The 16,465-nt window shown below is 35.4% G+C and overlaps 1 protein-coding gene across 1 annotated transcript; it reads left to right on the plus strand.

The window, feature by feature from the left end:
- Positions 1-1,720: 1,720 nt before the first annotated feature.
- On the plus strand, positions 1,721-14,666 carry LOC113228323 (cleavage stimulation factor subunit 1). The gene is made up of 11 exons (XM_026461584.1): positions 1,721-1,903; positions 3,498-3,584; positions 4,776-4,879; positions 4,960-5,114; positions 6,121-6,212; positions 7,329-7,467; positions 9,202-9,362; positions 10,849-10,999; positions 11,983-12,076; positions 13,989-14,139; positions 14,450-14,666. Exons 1-11 carry the CDS (start codon positions 1,827-1,829, stop codon positions 14,538-14,540), a joined length of 1,302 nt encoding a protein of 433 aa, XP_026317369.1. The 5' UTR covers positions 1,721-1,826; the 3' UTR covers positions 14,541-14,666.
- The last annotated feature ends 1,799 nt before the right edge of the window (positions 14,667-16,465 follow it).

The raw sequence follows: 16,465 nt of genomic DNA on the forward strand, positions 1-16,465 counted from the left end.
GTGTTTTCAGTACTATATAGGATGTGCTGTTTGAGAACTGTGGACTTAATAAATAATTGCCTCACAGTTAGTACCTTACACGACTTATACAGAAGGTTAGTGGGGTAAAGGAAAGGGCGGAAGGTAGAAACCATTAGAACCGCTCTCTGGACTCTCTCAATGGTTAGTAATGAAGTTTTACCAATACCACCCCAAGATATAAATATTATAAATCAGTTTCAAATTTAAAGAATCATTTATTCCATAGGTAAAATTTCTACACTTGAAAATGTCATTTTTTAAGCTACTGCTCGTTCACTACGCTGACCTCTTTGAGAAGAACGAATAAGAAACTCTAGGGATTGCCTTTTTTTTTTAAATAAACTTAAATGCTATAGTATACATTTTGAATCATATTTGTGTGGAATCTAGAATCACGTTGTCGTCCCATACATCTTTATTTAACACGTAGTCTACAATTTTGTAATACGACTTTTCAATTAAAATACTTTCAATGTAAGTTTTAAACTTAGGAAATGGTAATCTTAATATATGCTCCGAAATCTTATTGTAAAAACGTATACAAGATTCCCCATAAAAGAATCATTTACCTTAGTTAAACGAAAACGTGGTATCATGTGTTTGGACTTATAAATATTTTCGTGGTAGATGTCTGTGCCGAACCCGCCCTTGAAAATATCATCGCCCTACTTATTTTTACCGCAAGGTAAACGCCACGCTGAAAATGAAGGAGCTAGTCTTGATAGGCACAAGAAACAAGATCCTATGTCCCATCTTACGCATTTAAATTATCTCATACTGTTTCGCTTATTGCAGGAATCCCCCTATTCGTACACTCTGGTGGGCAGCTTTCGGTCATCGGAATTACGAGAATGGTAAATGAAATATTTCACCAGGATGAATGATCAGAGGCATTTAATTTAACTGATATGTTGGTTCTTAATTAATTTTAAATTTTAATGTATGTAATTAATTTAATAAAATTAGTGTTACTATGTTAGATTCGACTAAAAACAAAGGAAAATACCTATGAAAAATAGAATGGTTAAGATGTTTACTTATGGATTTTACTTTTTAGAGTACTATTCTAATTGATAACATTTCATTTTTTAACCACTAGTTTTTATTGAAAATAACTGCAAAAGTAAAGGACACGTATGTGTAGTTGAAGTATTTTATTTTTGAAAAATTGCTTATACCAGGCATTAAATAATAAAGAGTTATTACTCCTTTTTGAACGAAAAATACAAAACAAACACCTTGAGCAATATTCGAAGATGGCGGGCTTTTGGCGTTACAAGTACAGCTTTTACAAAGATTATTTTTATTTTAAGTATACCTATTATGAAGAAAAAACGAAGAAAGACGTAGTGACGAAGAAAGTTAGAACTATATTCCTTATTTTAAACCAAATTACAAAAGAATTAATCATAAAAATTACTTTAATTTCAAATTCAAAGTTTTTGTTCAAAGTGATAGAAGATAATGTGACATAAGTGAAAGTGAAAACATAAATATTGACTCCTGCCGCTTAAGACTATTTAAAAAAACCCAACTAAGCGAAACAAGTTATTTAACAGAAAGTGAAAACATAATATATTAAAACCACAATGGAAAATATTGCTGAGTATCCCGATAATTAAACGAAGACATGGCTCAAACGACTTGTATCCAAGCCAAAACTCTTAATAAAATAAAGCACCTTGAAATGTCAACAGTCCAGCCAACTTGTTGTCAAACATAACCTATTTTGTTGCAACTTAATTGGTGCCGGATTTTTCAGTTTTCTGAGAATTTCTTGTTATTTCGTCAAAATTACCGGCGAAATGAAAGAAAGCAATGGTGATATTGATACTAGAAATGTTGTGAAGAACAGGGAGTTGCTTTATCGCATGATAATAAGGTAAATATCATGTTGTTTGTTGGTTAACTTTTGTATTGCATTTTTACGCCATTTTGTAGTATTTTTCATCAAACATTTACTGATAATTAACTTATCCATCTCACAAAAAAGTAACGTTTTGATTGTCATTTATTTTTAGCCACAAAAACGCAGTTTTGCGTATAAAATTGATAACTAATAATTTGAGGTTATTTATAATTTTCCGAAATATTTTTGCCTAAATATGTTATTTCTGACAGTTATTTCAAAAGCTATTAAAACGAGGTTCAATAATTTATCATTAAATAATACAGAAAGGCTATAAAATCTTTTTTGCTTGTAACTGTAAAATGAGATTGTTGTACACTTTAGCTCCAAAGTTACTGCATGAAATTTGAAACACTCATAGCTTAAAGTATATGTAACACATAGCGTGCCTTTTATCCTGGTTGATTAAGAGCTTTCTCCGGGATATGTAATAAATCCAAGTTCAATTGTCTATACTTGGAAAGAAGAAGTTTGTTATTTTAACACAATCTATTGGGCAGTAAAGTTTTGTAATTGTGTCTTGCAATAGTTCTTTGCATGAAAATAAAACAATTATAATGATTAAATTTATTATTATTATTATTAAAGACAGTCCTTAAAATTGTTGAATATCTTAAGAAAAATAACAATACGATGAATAATAAATCATAGATATATTCTCCTGACTGATTTTGGCCACAAGGACTACTTCTGCTTTCATGTGCTCTCACATGGCAAACAACAGACATATGGGCACATCATAAACGTAGGTGGTTGGGCTCTTACCTAGTCACGTCTGATGTCTAGTTCCATATATAAATACTAAATCATATATTAAAGTTTACACGTTCAAACGGAATAAACTATGAGAACAACATGTAAAGAAGTCTAATAGGTTGATCTATCCCCTCTCTAGCGGAGACCGTGGGTTTGAATCTGGGCTTGCACCTCTGAGAGTTTTTCGGAATTTACATGCGAACTTTGATTTGAAGTTTACACATGAGCTTTTCAGTAAAGGAAAACAGTGATAAAACTTGCACATTGAAAAAGATTCACAACTGTTGTAAGGCGTATAAAGTCCACATCGTGTATTGGGCCAATGTGGCAGACTATGGCCCAAAACCTGCACCTGAGAGGAGACCCGTGCCCTGCAGTGGGATGTATAAATGGGTTGATGGTGAAGATTAACAGTACATACAAACTTTTTTTATGATATGAAGTAAGCGATACGCCTGTCCTTAGCAGTTGCCGCTCAGAGTTTTAAATCGCAAAGTCCTGAGAGACACTGCCATTGCTCCTGTCACCCTGAGCCATAAGTTGACAAGTCTCATGCCTGTATTTGCACCAGTATGCTTACCCCTCAAAAGTAAAACCCAATAATGCTCATATAGCTGCTTGGAGGCAGAAATAGGTAAGGTGCTAGTATTTCATTCTCAGGACGAACTCTTTCTATACAAAAGGGTACATTATCTGGTAACTGCTATATCACACTAAATAGAATAGAATAGAAAACATTTAATACAAAATAGAGTATGTTGTTTCGTTTGTTTATTTAAGAGTGCTCAAATGGCATATAAAATTTGTTTAGCCAACTCTACTACGATGGGTTCCAACCTATAGCTGCGACTCTAGCGGCAGCTGTACATGCTGACCCACCATGCCCACCCAGTGACAGGTAAGTACGAAGTAAAGTTTTGCTAGATCTAATGTTAAATAATGTTTAAAACAGTTGGATAAATGGAGTGCAATAATAAACTGTTGTTACATCAAATAATCATTAAAATTGAGTGTTTTTCCAGTATTTCATATTAAGAGATTAAGCTCGGTGGTCCCTGATTGCCCTAAGAAGTAACTGTCAAATGGCAATCATCATTTTTTTATAGTAAGGCCATAATTGTTTCTCTTTCATATCCACTAGAGGTTATTTTTTTATTAAGGCCTACACTAGGGAAATCCTGTGCCGCGGGAGCCATGCTACACATAGACCATCACAAATTACACGAGAAGAAAAATATATGAAGGTAGAAAAAATGTACTTTCCTACATTTCTTTCTCGTGAAAGTAGAGGAAAGTAAAGAAAAATAGAAAGAAACAAATGTATCTCCCGGCCCGGGAATCGAACTCGGGACCTCTGCGTGGCAGACGAGCATGTTAACCGCTCGGCCACGACGGCAGTTATATATTTTTAACCGACTTCAAAAAAGGAAGAGGTTCTCAATTCGACTGTATGTTTTTTTTTGTATGTATGTTACGCGATAACTCCGGTATTTGTGCACCGATTTTCATGATTCTTTTTTTGTTGGAAAGAGGGTACCTCCATAGTGGTCCCATTTAATTTTGAAGATAATCATCCACCTCTAAGAGTGGCTTTTCACGCATGAAGATTAATTTTTTAAATGGCGCCTAAATTTTATTATAAGGAGCATTTATAATAGTTGAGTTTGCTATTCTCTTATTCAAGGCGTTTTTCTCTCAATATTCTTTGAGTAGTGAGAACCGATTTATATTACCTCCTGTGTCACATTTCGTATAGTGGCGATGATGCATCCATGTTTGCGCACTTTCTGGTAACCGATTTCAAAAAAACTTGGCAAATAGACGTAATTCCACGTACTTTTGAGGTCGGTTTTTTTTAGTACTCTGTACTGAGATTATTATTAAATTTGATAGTTGTTTGTGTATGTGCATCATTATGACCATTACGAATAAAGCCTATTTAGTCTGCAGCATTTTATAGCTGAATATTTATTATTTGTTTAGCCCAGAATGCACCGCTGAGCCTACTACCAATGTCCAACCCAAAATAATTTTAACTTAAAGTTCATGGCTTGTGAATATTATTATAATTATGTTACAATTTTTTTAGGCTCCTCAACGTAATGATGGTAGGCCTACAACATGAGCCGGATCGTAAAGACCGTTTGGCTGCTTCTAGTGGAGCTGAGCATTTGCTTGGCACCACTGGTTTCGGTAAGTTTATAGCCTGATGTATGGCATATGTGGCAAATATGTTGTAGGCACTGTAATAATTTTTGGTTGTTTCTCAACAGATCTCGAATATGAAATGGATGCATCGTCTCTGGCCCCTGAGCCAGCGACTTATGAGACAGCGTACGTAACGTCACACAAGATGGCGTGTCGCGCAGGCGCGTTCAGCGCTTGCGGTCAGCTTGTTGCCACGGGCAGTGTCGATGCGAGTATCAAGGTACTGTATACTACTGGCTTAAACGGTGATAAAAATGCGATGTGTTATATAAAATACATGTATAGTCAGATTTTTCGACATACACTTTTAATTAGTGTCTATTTCTTTTCTATTGTAAAGGAGATGGTTAACACAAATCTAAGGGCTTTTACACGATGACAGTTTAAAGATGACTTTGTATTCTTCTGATGTTTTGTCCCATAGTTCAGGATGCTCCTCGACTAGGATTATTAAATAATTAACCTCAATATCGTCTGTCATCTTTGAATATTGAATATCAAATTAATGCGGCACTGGGGAGCGCACCGTGACTTTCTACGAAACGACGTCGTCGCGTCGTGCCGTGGCTCGTGTCACGTTGCGATGTCGTGTTGTGAATTTGTACGCTGTTCGTTGTTATCCGTCGTAGCATGACGCAACGTCGTATCGTGTTTATGTGTATGAGCCCTTAGTGTAGAGTTCTTAGATTTTCGCGGTTGTTATACGTTGGAGATGAAACCTATTATACCTACAGAACCCGCACTTGCGACTTGAGCTCTGTAGCTCAGTTAGAAGAGCAGAAGAATTTCGTCGAATCGGTTAACTACGTGTCTGTTATAGATTTGAGAGCATTGAATTTTCGGCTTTCGACGCCGTAGTGACATCTGTGAGAGATTTTATGAACCTTCTCACTCTGTCGGTAACTTTCCAGTTACCACAAGCTGACATTCATTTCGCTTTTTATGAACATGTATTATTGATTTGTTTTTATTTTGTGAAATAACTCTACTAGTTTCCTCTAATTATTAAATAGGAACACGGAACAATTTTTCGAGTCCTGTCGGGTCGATAGATTATAGCAAACTTATTTTTTCTTTTTTTCTTCAGTCTGCCATGACCATGGCACCCGTAAAGAGTCCGAAATGTTGGTTAGTTTGTGAAAAAACACTAGTTTAATTTAAAATTTTAGATTTTACTACTTTTTAATATGCACAAAAATACTGTTTTGAATCCTGTTCTTGTGTAGATCCTGGATGTGGAGCGTATGTTAGCCAAATCTGCACCTGAAGAAGTTGATCCTGGGAGAGAGCAACAAGGACATCCGGTTATTAGGACCTTGTAAGTATCCTCAGAGGCCCAACAGCTTGCACTGTGTAAGTCAGTGTTTTTATCGATAATGAGCATGCGCACCCGTCACGTGCTTACGTCACTAAGCAGGTAGCAGAAAAACCACAATATCGCTGTCACGCTCCGATAATTTATGGACGAGTCTGCAGCGAGTAAATAATCTTTCTATAGTAAATTAGTCACTATGTAATAGCTATTTGTAAACCAAATAAACAAAAAACGAAGAATATTCCACCCAAACGCAGCTATTTTGCACCCTCAAAAGGCTTTGGTTGATTCCGCACAACAGTGTTGAATCAATTACTTTGAAAAAAACATATAGTAATATAGAGGATATGCACTGATTACTTATACGGTGTGAAAACACAATTTCTAAATATTTTCACAATAGAAATGAAAATCACGAACGTACCTCGAAATTTTACAAGAAAGCCGCTGTCTTCAATAGGTACTTTAGATTCAGATTCAGATTCATTTATTTCTCAAATATAACATTAAAGTATAAATTGCGCTACATGTCAAAGTATAAGAAATTATATTGAGATCGTTAGACAAAAAGGAAAATTATAAGAAAAGCACACAATAATTAGAAAATTAACAATTCATTATATAATATTGTTGTCATTAAATTATATATCAAATATCATTCTCCATCAAGGATCGTCATAAGTTGATAACAATTATACAAGAGTATGTTAATGCGGTAAAAATTAGAATAAAAATAGAAAATACTGAATTCGTTACAATTTAAAGTCCATAAATTCTTTTACGGAGTATATAGGATTTTTCAAGAAAAGGTCTTTCAGCCGGCGCCCAAATATTTCGTCAGACGGTTCAAGTCTGAGAGTGGAGTTTACATACACCAATGATTTTTTTTATATCAAATAGAACACGAATACTATACCATGTAAATTTTTCAAAATTAAATGGCCTTAATTTCGTTTTTAAAAAAATGAATTCCGAAATAAAGCCAGCATCCCTGCTAGTACAGCTTTGAATTCTAGCTGAGGTATCTACTCTTAACCTTATTTGTTTTTATTTATATTTAACCAGCGGAGCAGCATATTCATAGACTTCCATTTTTATTGAGTAGTGTCTATCTCCTAGATACGATCACACGGACGAGATAACAGCTCTCGATTTTCATCCTCGCGAGCAAATATTGGTTTCGGCTTCGAGAGATTGCTGCATCAAACTATTCGATATTACGAAGGCTTCGGCGAAAAAGGCCTATAAGTCCATTACTGTAAGTATCACATGTTATTTCTTCATCACCATTGTAACATTATCTGGGATTTGCTAGGGGATGGATGACGTCATAGACTTATACAGGTTGTAATCGTTAATTGTGCCTAGGCGATTATTCCATAAAATATAAGAGATATGAAAAAGCTTTACAATGATATCGAAAGTACATTACCTAATAAGTAAATCGACATCAATAACTTTTTAAAAATAAAATTAGAAATATCCAAAATTTTAACATTAAACGCTCCATACATTTAATATGACATTCGTAGAGGGACTAGTTTTCCTACTGTAAGAGGTAACAATAAGTTAACAGATGACAAAACTGATATAAATAAAGTACAACTATCTTTTTATTGAGTAAAAATATAATGGCATAGTCAATTATTTGGTCAGGTGTGAGTTGTCCATAAAAATGAATAAAATTGATAAAAATTTTTTTTGCAGAGATCGATTTAGTTTCTTGTAAGGATCATTTCATTTTATGGGACGAAAAAAATTGGGTCATCAGAAGTGGGTGAAATTTAATAAAAAGTTTATTTATACAAATTTAATAACATTTTATTAAATTTGATCAACTTCCGCTGTCTCGATTTTTTGTCCCATACAATGATTGAATCCTTACATGAAAATGATCCAATGAGCACTAAAAAAATTTTTGAACAATTTTATTCATTTTTATGGACAACTCATATTTTACCAAATAATACACTATGCCATTATATTTTAATTATAAATTAACAAAAATATACTTTTATTACTTTATTTCTATCAGTTTTGTCATCTGTTAACTTATTGTTACCTCTTACAGTAGGAAAACTGAAGGCTCTCTGCGAATGTCATATTAAATGTATGGGAGCGTTTAATGTTACAATCTTGGATATTTCTAGTTTTATTTTGAAAATGTTATTGATGTCGATTTATTCATTAAGTAACGTACTCTCTATATCAGTTTAAAGCTTTTTGGTATCTCTTATACTTAAGGAATAATCGCCTGGGCACACTTAACGATTGCACCCTGTATAATAGTAATGGGAGAAGCTCAATTCATGTTACCGTTTATAATAGAATAGAAACCAATAATTACAACGCCAGAACACAAAGATACACAGTAAGAAAGATAAAAAAATAAGGCTAAATTAAAACCAAAAATAAAATAGAATTACAAAAGGAACAAAAAAATGAAATAAAAATGTGTAGCAGCCACAGACGTGCCAGAATGTCTAACCCTCTTCCGACATTCAGGCACGTCTTAGTGCAAGCAAAAGTAACAACCATGCCTTGTGAATCAGCATAAGACACACATACCAAATAAGTATAAATAAGTAGCTCAAACAAAATATAAGACAGTCATTTACCAACCCACGACTCGTCTATCATTCTCCATCAAACTACCATGGCGAAGTGGTGACCACCATCTTTCAACGGCGCCATGGTAAAAAATGAAATCATAATAATAGGTAATAACAACTAAGCAAACTTTAAATAGTCAACACAATTAAAGTTTTTTTTTATTATATCAAGGGACGGGACGAACAAGACATGCGCTTGACAGTAAGCTACACGCCTGTCCATAACAGTTATAGTGTCACTTAGAGCTTTAAATTGCAAAGATCTGAGGGGCACTACCACTACACCCGACAAGTCCCATATGCCTGTAATTTCACCAGCACCCTTACCCTTCCAAACCTATATAAAAATAAATAAGTAAATAAAAATAAATTTTGAACAGGACGCAGAACAAGTCCTGTGCGTGGCCTTCCATCCTCTGGGCGACCACATAATAGCCTCCACCACCCAACCGGTGATCCGCCTCTATGACGTCACTACAGGCCAGTGCTTCGTCTGCCCCATACCCTCGCACCACCACACCAAACAAGTGAACTCCATTAAGTAAGTAATCGTGACATATTTATTGTTAAGGATCTGCAGCTTGGTTTTGATTGCCTCTCCCGACCGGAAACTGCGTCTTTTCCGAGTCGAGGCGCATATTTGCGATTCACAACTGGCCGATTGGAAACTTTTGACATTTGAAATCGGAGCAATATTAAAAAATAGTAAAAGTTGATTTACAAATTAGAAAGATATAGTAGGAATCAAGTTCACCTTCTCGCTCAGAAACCCATCTGATATCGAGACTTACGAGACTAGAGACGAGAATAGAGATCGAACCGGTCGGGTGATCGGTTCGATTTCTATTAGAATCAAAATCAGGACGCAGAATCAAAAAGTAACAATAAGCAACCTAACTTTATTTTACTCGGTTTACAAGTTAAATAAAGAAACTATCATGTCTTACGTCCCTTCTTTTCTCCTCGCTGTAGCTCAGAGTGGGGTGGAGTGGGAAATCACGCCACCTCTAAGCCCCTCCTCCTGAGCTTCCAGCTAATATTATTTTATTGAATACCATGATGTTTTTAATACCATATTTATATTTCTTGTGAAAATACTCCACTAGTTTGTTGCTATTATTGACACAAAGATCGAATAAACACAAAAGTTCCTTTATCTGGCGGGCCTAGAACCGGCGACTTTGCCATACCAGGACTATCGCTCTCCGAACTGAACTACGGAAAGTCAGCAGACTTAAGAAATTTCTCTATGTGCCCGTAGCAGATCTCTGTTTTTTTGTTTTAACGGATTTTTTGCCACATATGAGAAATCTATGAAATATTTTTTCATCACTCCAGTCCATCCAGGTCGAGGGATTTTTGTGCGTGTTCGATGTTTATAGAGACATTTCTCCTCCATAAAAATGTATCCACAAAAGATAAATAACAATAGAAAATTTACGTAAAAAGGCTCGTATGCGTGGTGAGAAACTTTTGTGGTTTTATATGAAAAGATTGAGAAATATATGTATAGGTTTGCCAAAATCGTGCAAAGTGCTGGTTAATAGTCTCTGCCTGCCCCTGTGGCAATTCAAAGGCGGTGAGTATGTGGGTATGGAACTGTTACATCCCAGCCCCGTTGCCTACTTGACAAGATTCAGCCCTATAATTTCTCAAATTCAGCAGTCTTCTTTAGTCATAAGTTAAACATCACAGAAAGTAGAATACGTGTTTATGTGCTAATTTTAATTATATTTCATATATTTTTAATTGTAAAGATTTCCAGTTTTTCGCGAATATTGTGTTTTTTTTAAACACTTCTTTGAGTTATCATATAATAGAACGTAAGAGTGATTCGTGAAAGGGAACGGATAGTAGGGAAAGAGAGAAAACTGAGATAGAAAAAGGCATTGAAAGTATGATAAATGTAAAAAATGATTAATATTTTTTCTTTAATTCATTAAAGGGCGATAATAAAACTGCATTTTATTTGGAAGCATGACAACTAATTATCCCACATGTATGTTATCAAACGTATCTCCCTACAGATTCTCCCCCAACGGTAAGTACTTTGCTAGCGGTAGTGCGGACGGGACAGTGAAACTTTGGGACGGAGTGTCCAACCGATGCTTCAACACACTGGTCAACGCGCACGATGGCGCACCAGTTTGCAGCGTGGCCTTCACTCGAAACAGCAAGGTGAGCATCACGGCTTATCGAACCTTTTGAACCTCATAGCCCCGCACTAGGGAAACCCTGTCTCGACAGTGCCATAAACACACACATAGACAACCACAAACTACACCCAAAGTTACGAGAGAAATAAATGTAGGCCATACAAATATTTCTCCCGACCCGGGAATCAAACCGAGGATCTCTGCGTGGCGGCGTGTTAATAGGCAGGACTTTAGTCTGACACTGCCCTAACTATAGCGTATTTGCTAGGGTTGCAACGAATAGCATCTTCGGCCTGTTGTCGATACCGAAAATTAAGCCAGGCCAATTAAAATTAGGCCAGGAGCGTGAACAAACATTCGGCCGAACTATTGATGCCTGATACTACATATTAACCAGTTACGAACACAGAAAATTTCTTTCGATCTAACAGGACTCGAACCCACGACTGTTTTGCCAATCTACGGTAACCGCTCTACCAACTGAGCTACAGACAGAGTCAGCACATCTCACGAATTTTTCTATACGTTTGTTACATGTCTTTGATTTTTGGTTTTAACAACTTTTTTTGCCGTACCGCCGCCTGTGAGAAATCTATGAAATTTTTTTTACTCAATCAGTTTTCCCATTTCAGTATTCGACCGAATACCGGAATGTAGCCGAATATTCGTTGCAACTCTAGTATTTGCATTAAATATTATGAACGAAATATTCATCGTCTCAAAAAGATTTTGTATTTTATTGGTAGACTAAATTATCAAAAATCGAAATGAATTGAATGTATTTAGTTACCTATATTTCAAGGAAGTAATTCCGTATTTTGTTCTGTACTTTTGATGTGTAATTAGGCTTAATTAGCAACTACGTAAGAAAAAAACATGTTTTTTGCCTTTTATTTTCAATTATTTCAGAATTTCGATAGATATTATCCACTCTGCCATCCCGTCTCTGGTTATGAATTATGAACTTTACAGCTATAACAATAGCGTTGTATTTTCTGGTAACAGTACGTATTGACTTCGGGTTTGGATTCTTCAATCAAACTATGGGAATTGGCTAGCAGTCGGTGTCTTATTCAATATACAGGCGCTGGGACAACCGGTAAGTATTCTAGATAGTATACTAATAACACAAAAAAAAATTCATTTACTGTTTAGTGAAGGACTGTCTGCTAGATATCCTTCGGTCAGTCCAGCCGCCAAAAAATTTGGGGAATTGAAGTGATGCTTCGGCGTCGGGATGCGAACGTGCCGCCAAAGCGGAAATTTGGTAGTTGACTTACAAACAAACAACGCACACAAACATTAGGTCATATTTGGTGGATATTGTTATGATTAAATATTATGTTTGTAACAATAACTTACATTATTATTTACATTGCTTACCTACATTATTACATTATTTACTTTGCAGTTTACATTTTTACTTGATACCACCAAGTATTAACCAGAAGTAGAGACGAAATGTCATTTAATCTAGTTTGAATATTTAATTACCGAAGAAATGTGATTCTGTTTGTTTTGTAATTAGATGTTTCGTTGTTTTTCCCACACCACTGAATGAAACAGCCCCCATTAGAGATATTATCTCTATTACAATAAATACAGAATATTTTTGAAATATACGGAGACGTACACACAGGTCAGTTGTTGGCGCTATACTATCTCAGCTTTCTAATTTGTGATTTCAGTGCAAACGGAGAGTTGATAATTAAAAGTGATATAAAGCCCATTTGCCTGATGAATTGCCAGGAATGGATGGCCCTTATTTGGTCTCTATTTCTGGTTATATACTCGATGCTTGATACACATATAGTTTTAGAGTTAGTTATAATATTATGTATTTGCGTGTGATGCACTTTGGTGGTATGGCTTACTGGGCTGCAATCGCTCACCATATGGTCTGGCTGAAAACCAGCACTGTTTGTCTTCTTTTGGTATACAGTATTTATGCAGAATCAGGGCAATTTCGACCCCTCCTACGTAAAGTATAGTATGTCGAAATCGCCAAGTTTACAGGGAGTGTTTTAAAGTAGTGAAATATAGTCACGTGTTATGCTCATTAGAGCAGACTATATTTCTCAGTTTTATTCGGCAAAACTCACACAGAGTATTATAAAATCCTAGATATCGGTTAGATGAACAACCACATTATTATTTATTTTTTTTGACACATTAATTTTTTGCACATTAATTTAGCATTTCTATGTCACCTGCTCCCCTGTAAACTTGGCAATTTCGACATACGGTACGTTACGTAGGAGGAGTCGATTTCAGCACAAACTTTAGTCATAGGTACATACAATTTTATTACTTCTCACAGTATTTGTTTGTTTGTCTCACGATATTTGTTTTTCTCGCAGTATGTGTTTTATATAAATGTGTATTAAATTAATAATGTATATGTTCTATATGCTTTTATGTTACACTTTGTGAAGTGATTGTAAATGTTTTGTTTCTGTTTGTATTTATGCTGAATAAAGTGTTATATATCTATCTACTTTGCACCGCACTAAATTTCCTATGTATTTGATTTTTGGAGCAAATGTTCTCTGTTATAGTTTTATTTTTCTGATCTATCCTGAACGATGTATAGATGTGCGAAGTGCTTTGTATTATATTGACGGTATAAAACACACAACTATAATTCAAATGCAGTTTCTATAGATATTTTAGAAAATTTAAAAAAACATTTATTATGTCATTAATTTACAGGTTTCATAAAAGTAATAACATTGACATGTTAATTCATTGCCTATGATTAAAATTCATACTTTAAGAAATAATACTATACAAATTATCGAAAACTTTTTATCTATACACCTCATCTCTAGCAAATGCAGTAAAGAAGTAACCTTTGCACCTTTGTAAAAAAATTAATGAATTTTTGAAAAAAATGTTTTTACGCTCATTTCTCACAAATAAACATTAACATCCTGGATCATTTTTAGTATAAATAAAAATTCGACTATAATCTGTCTGTAACATAGACATCTATATCTGTACTTTCGCAGGCAAACAAGAACACCACGCCCAGGCCATATTCAATCACACGGAAGACTACGTCATGTTCCCGGACGAAGCTACCACGTCGCTATGCACTTGGCATTCTCGAAACGCGTCGAGATGCCAGCTCATGTCGCTTGGACATAATGGAGCTGTCAGGTACTTATTATTAAATATGGTAAACAATTTTTTAATACAGGCTATTTCTAAAATATTAACAATATCGCTGGACTATGTGTATGACTAAAAAAAGAACAAAAGTTGTTGTTAATAATGTTAGCAACAACAACAACTTTTATTCCTTTTGTTTAAGTTTATTGAATGTCACGATGTTTGACCACCGTGATATTCAATTATTTTTATGAAATTACTCCACTAGTTTGTTATAATTATGAATAGAAAAATCCTCGTTTTTGATAGTCAGTATCTTGTCATTAACACACTTGTAATTTATTTTTCTATATTACAGATTCATTGTCCACTCTGGGACAGCTCCAGCCTTTCTAACCTGCAGTGACGATTACCGAGCTAGATTCTGGTACAGGCGTAATACGCACTAAAACGTATAAGCACTAATGTGAACTACAAATGAGTGAATAAGTGAATGAATGAATTTAAAATGTAATGATTTTTTATGATACCATGTGTCGGGACGAAACTAGTCGTGCGGCTGGTGGTATGCGACACGCCTGTCCATAACAGTTGCAGTGCCACTCAGTACTTTAAATGACAAAGATCTGAAGAGCACTGCCACTGCGCCCGTCACCCTGACGCATAAGTTTACAAGTCCCATGTGCCTGTAATTTCACCAGCACACTTACCCTTCCAAACCGGAACGCAGTAATGCTCACATTACTGCTTGACGGTAATGTGCCACAAAACCATACTAATAACCTGGTCTTAAATCAGGAATTCTCTTTATTATGGGTAACAAAATACACACTCAGAACGGGCAGTAGAAACAATTTAGAAAGTACACACTCAACATAACGCACACACTCAACATAGCCCCGCACTAGGGAAATCCTGTGTCGCGGGTGCCATGGACACACACATAGACAACCACAAATTACACCCAAACTCACGAGAGAAATAAATGTAGGCCATACAAACATTTCTTCCGGCCCGGGAATCGAACCTGGGACCTCTGCGTGGCAGTCCGGCATGGTAACCGTTCGGCCACGGAGGCAGTTGAAAGAAAGAAAGTGTCGAGTTATTAGATTTTCATTTGCTATATGCACGAATTCAATCGCGATTATTTAGGAAATGAAACTATTTTTCCGGATTTAAATCTCGTATCATATATTTGTTTTTTCAAACAAGCCAACGTTTTGGTTGACTGAGGTGGTACAGTCATCAACCACATCATAAGAACTCGATATCGCGTATACAGTGTGTTGATTTGCTTTCTCGCCATATTTAAGAAATTAGTAATATAAATAATGCTAAATCATCTAAAAATATTTTAAAAATTATTCTGTTCGATATTCTGGCTAATTGAGTCTAATAAAGTTTTGCAAAATTGTCTCAAGTCATGTGCACTACGCAAGGGCAGTGACCCCTCACCCGCTTCACCGAGCGATACGTAATCTTTCTCGATCGCTTATTAACCTATTTTTTAATTATGATTGTACTAGTATTGTTATAATTTACTATTTATTTACATTAATTGAAAAAGTTGACTAAAAAAGTTTTTTTGTAACTTATATTTGGCACGTACCAACTTTAGGCTACATAAAAGTATTGCTAGAAGTACCTGGCTCTACCGCTGGTGGCTGCATCACCAGCTATGCAGAGATTGGCACGTGAGTTTCCTTTCAACATTAGACTCCACAACTTTGAAACCAGAAACTTCGACGCTCGTATCCTCCGCGTAAACTAGACATTTCACATCATGCCATAAGAATAGACACGCACTTGTACTTGATGGATTACCATGCAGGTTTTGATGAACCTGGTAGCGATTCTTTTTTGCACTACAAACTCTTGTTTACATACCAAACCACCAATAGAATGTATGTGGAATGTCAGCGTGACGTAGACGCAGTACGGGAAGCAAGGTCGACTGATCTACTAATCGCGCGCTCGATACGACGCTCCCCTGCCGTCGCTATCCGCACCCCACCACCAAATAGATCTAAAATGCGTTTCTTTCTGTGCATTTAAGGTCATTGTTCAAAATGTTTGCAGTGCCGTGCAAGTCAATGACCTTTGGATCAAATTTGTTTACCGCAATTAAATAAAAAATAGGAATTTAGGAATTTTTTTTCCTTTTGTTTTTTTGTAAATTTGGCGATGGACTTCAGTTTTATTGACACTTCCAAACTATGAATACATTTTATTATTTGTTACCTTAAAGAACACTATAATAGTATAATCCTCAAAATAATGCAATTTTTTTTTTTAGATAACTTATATTAATAGAGGCTTAGTGGAGTGGATCGAGGTTGACATTGCGTTCTTGTAAATTTCTTAAAAATGTATA

The sequence above is a fragment of the Hyposmocoma kahamanoa genome, unplaced genomic scaffold, assembly GCF_003589595.1.
Source record: "Hyposmocoma kahamanoa isolate Upper Pololo Valley unplaced genomic scaffold, ASM358959v1 226, whole genome shotgun sequence".
Lineage (NCBI taxonomy): Eukaryota > Metazoa > Arthropoda > Insecta > Lepidoptera > Cosmopterigidae > Hyposmocoma > Hyposmocoma kahamanoa.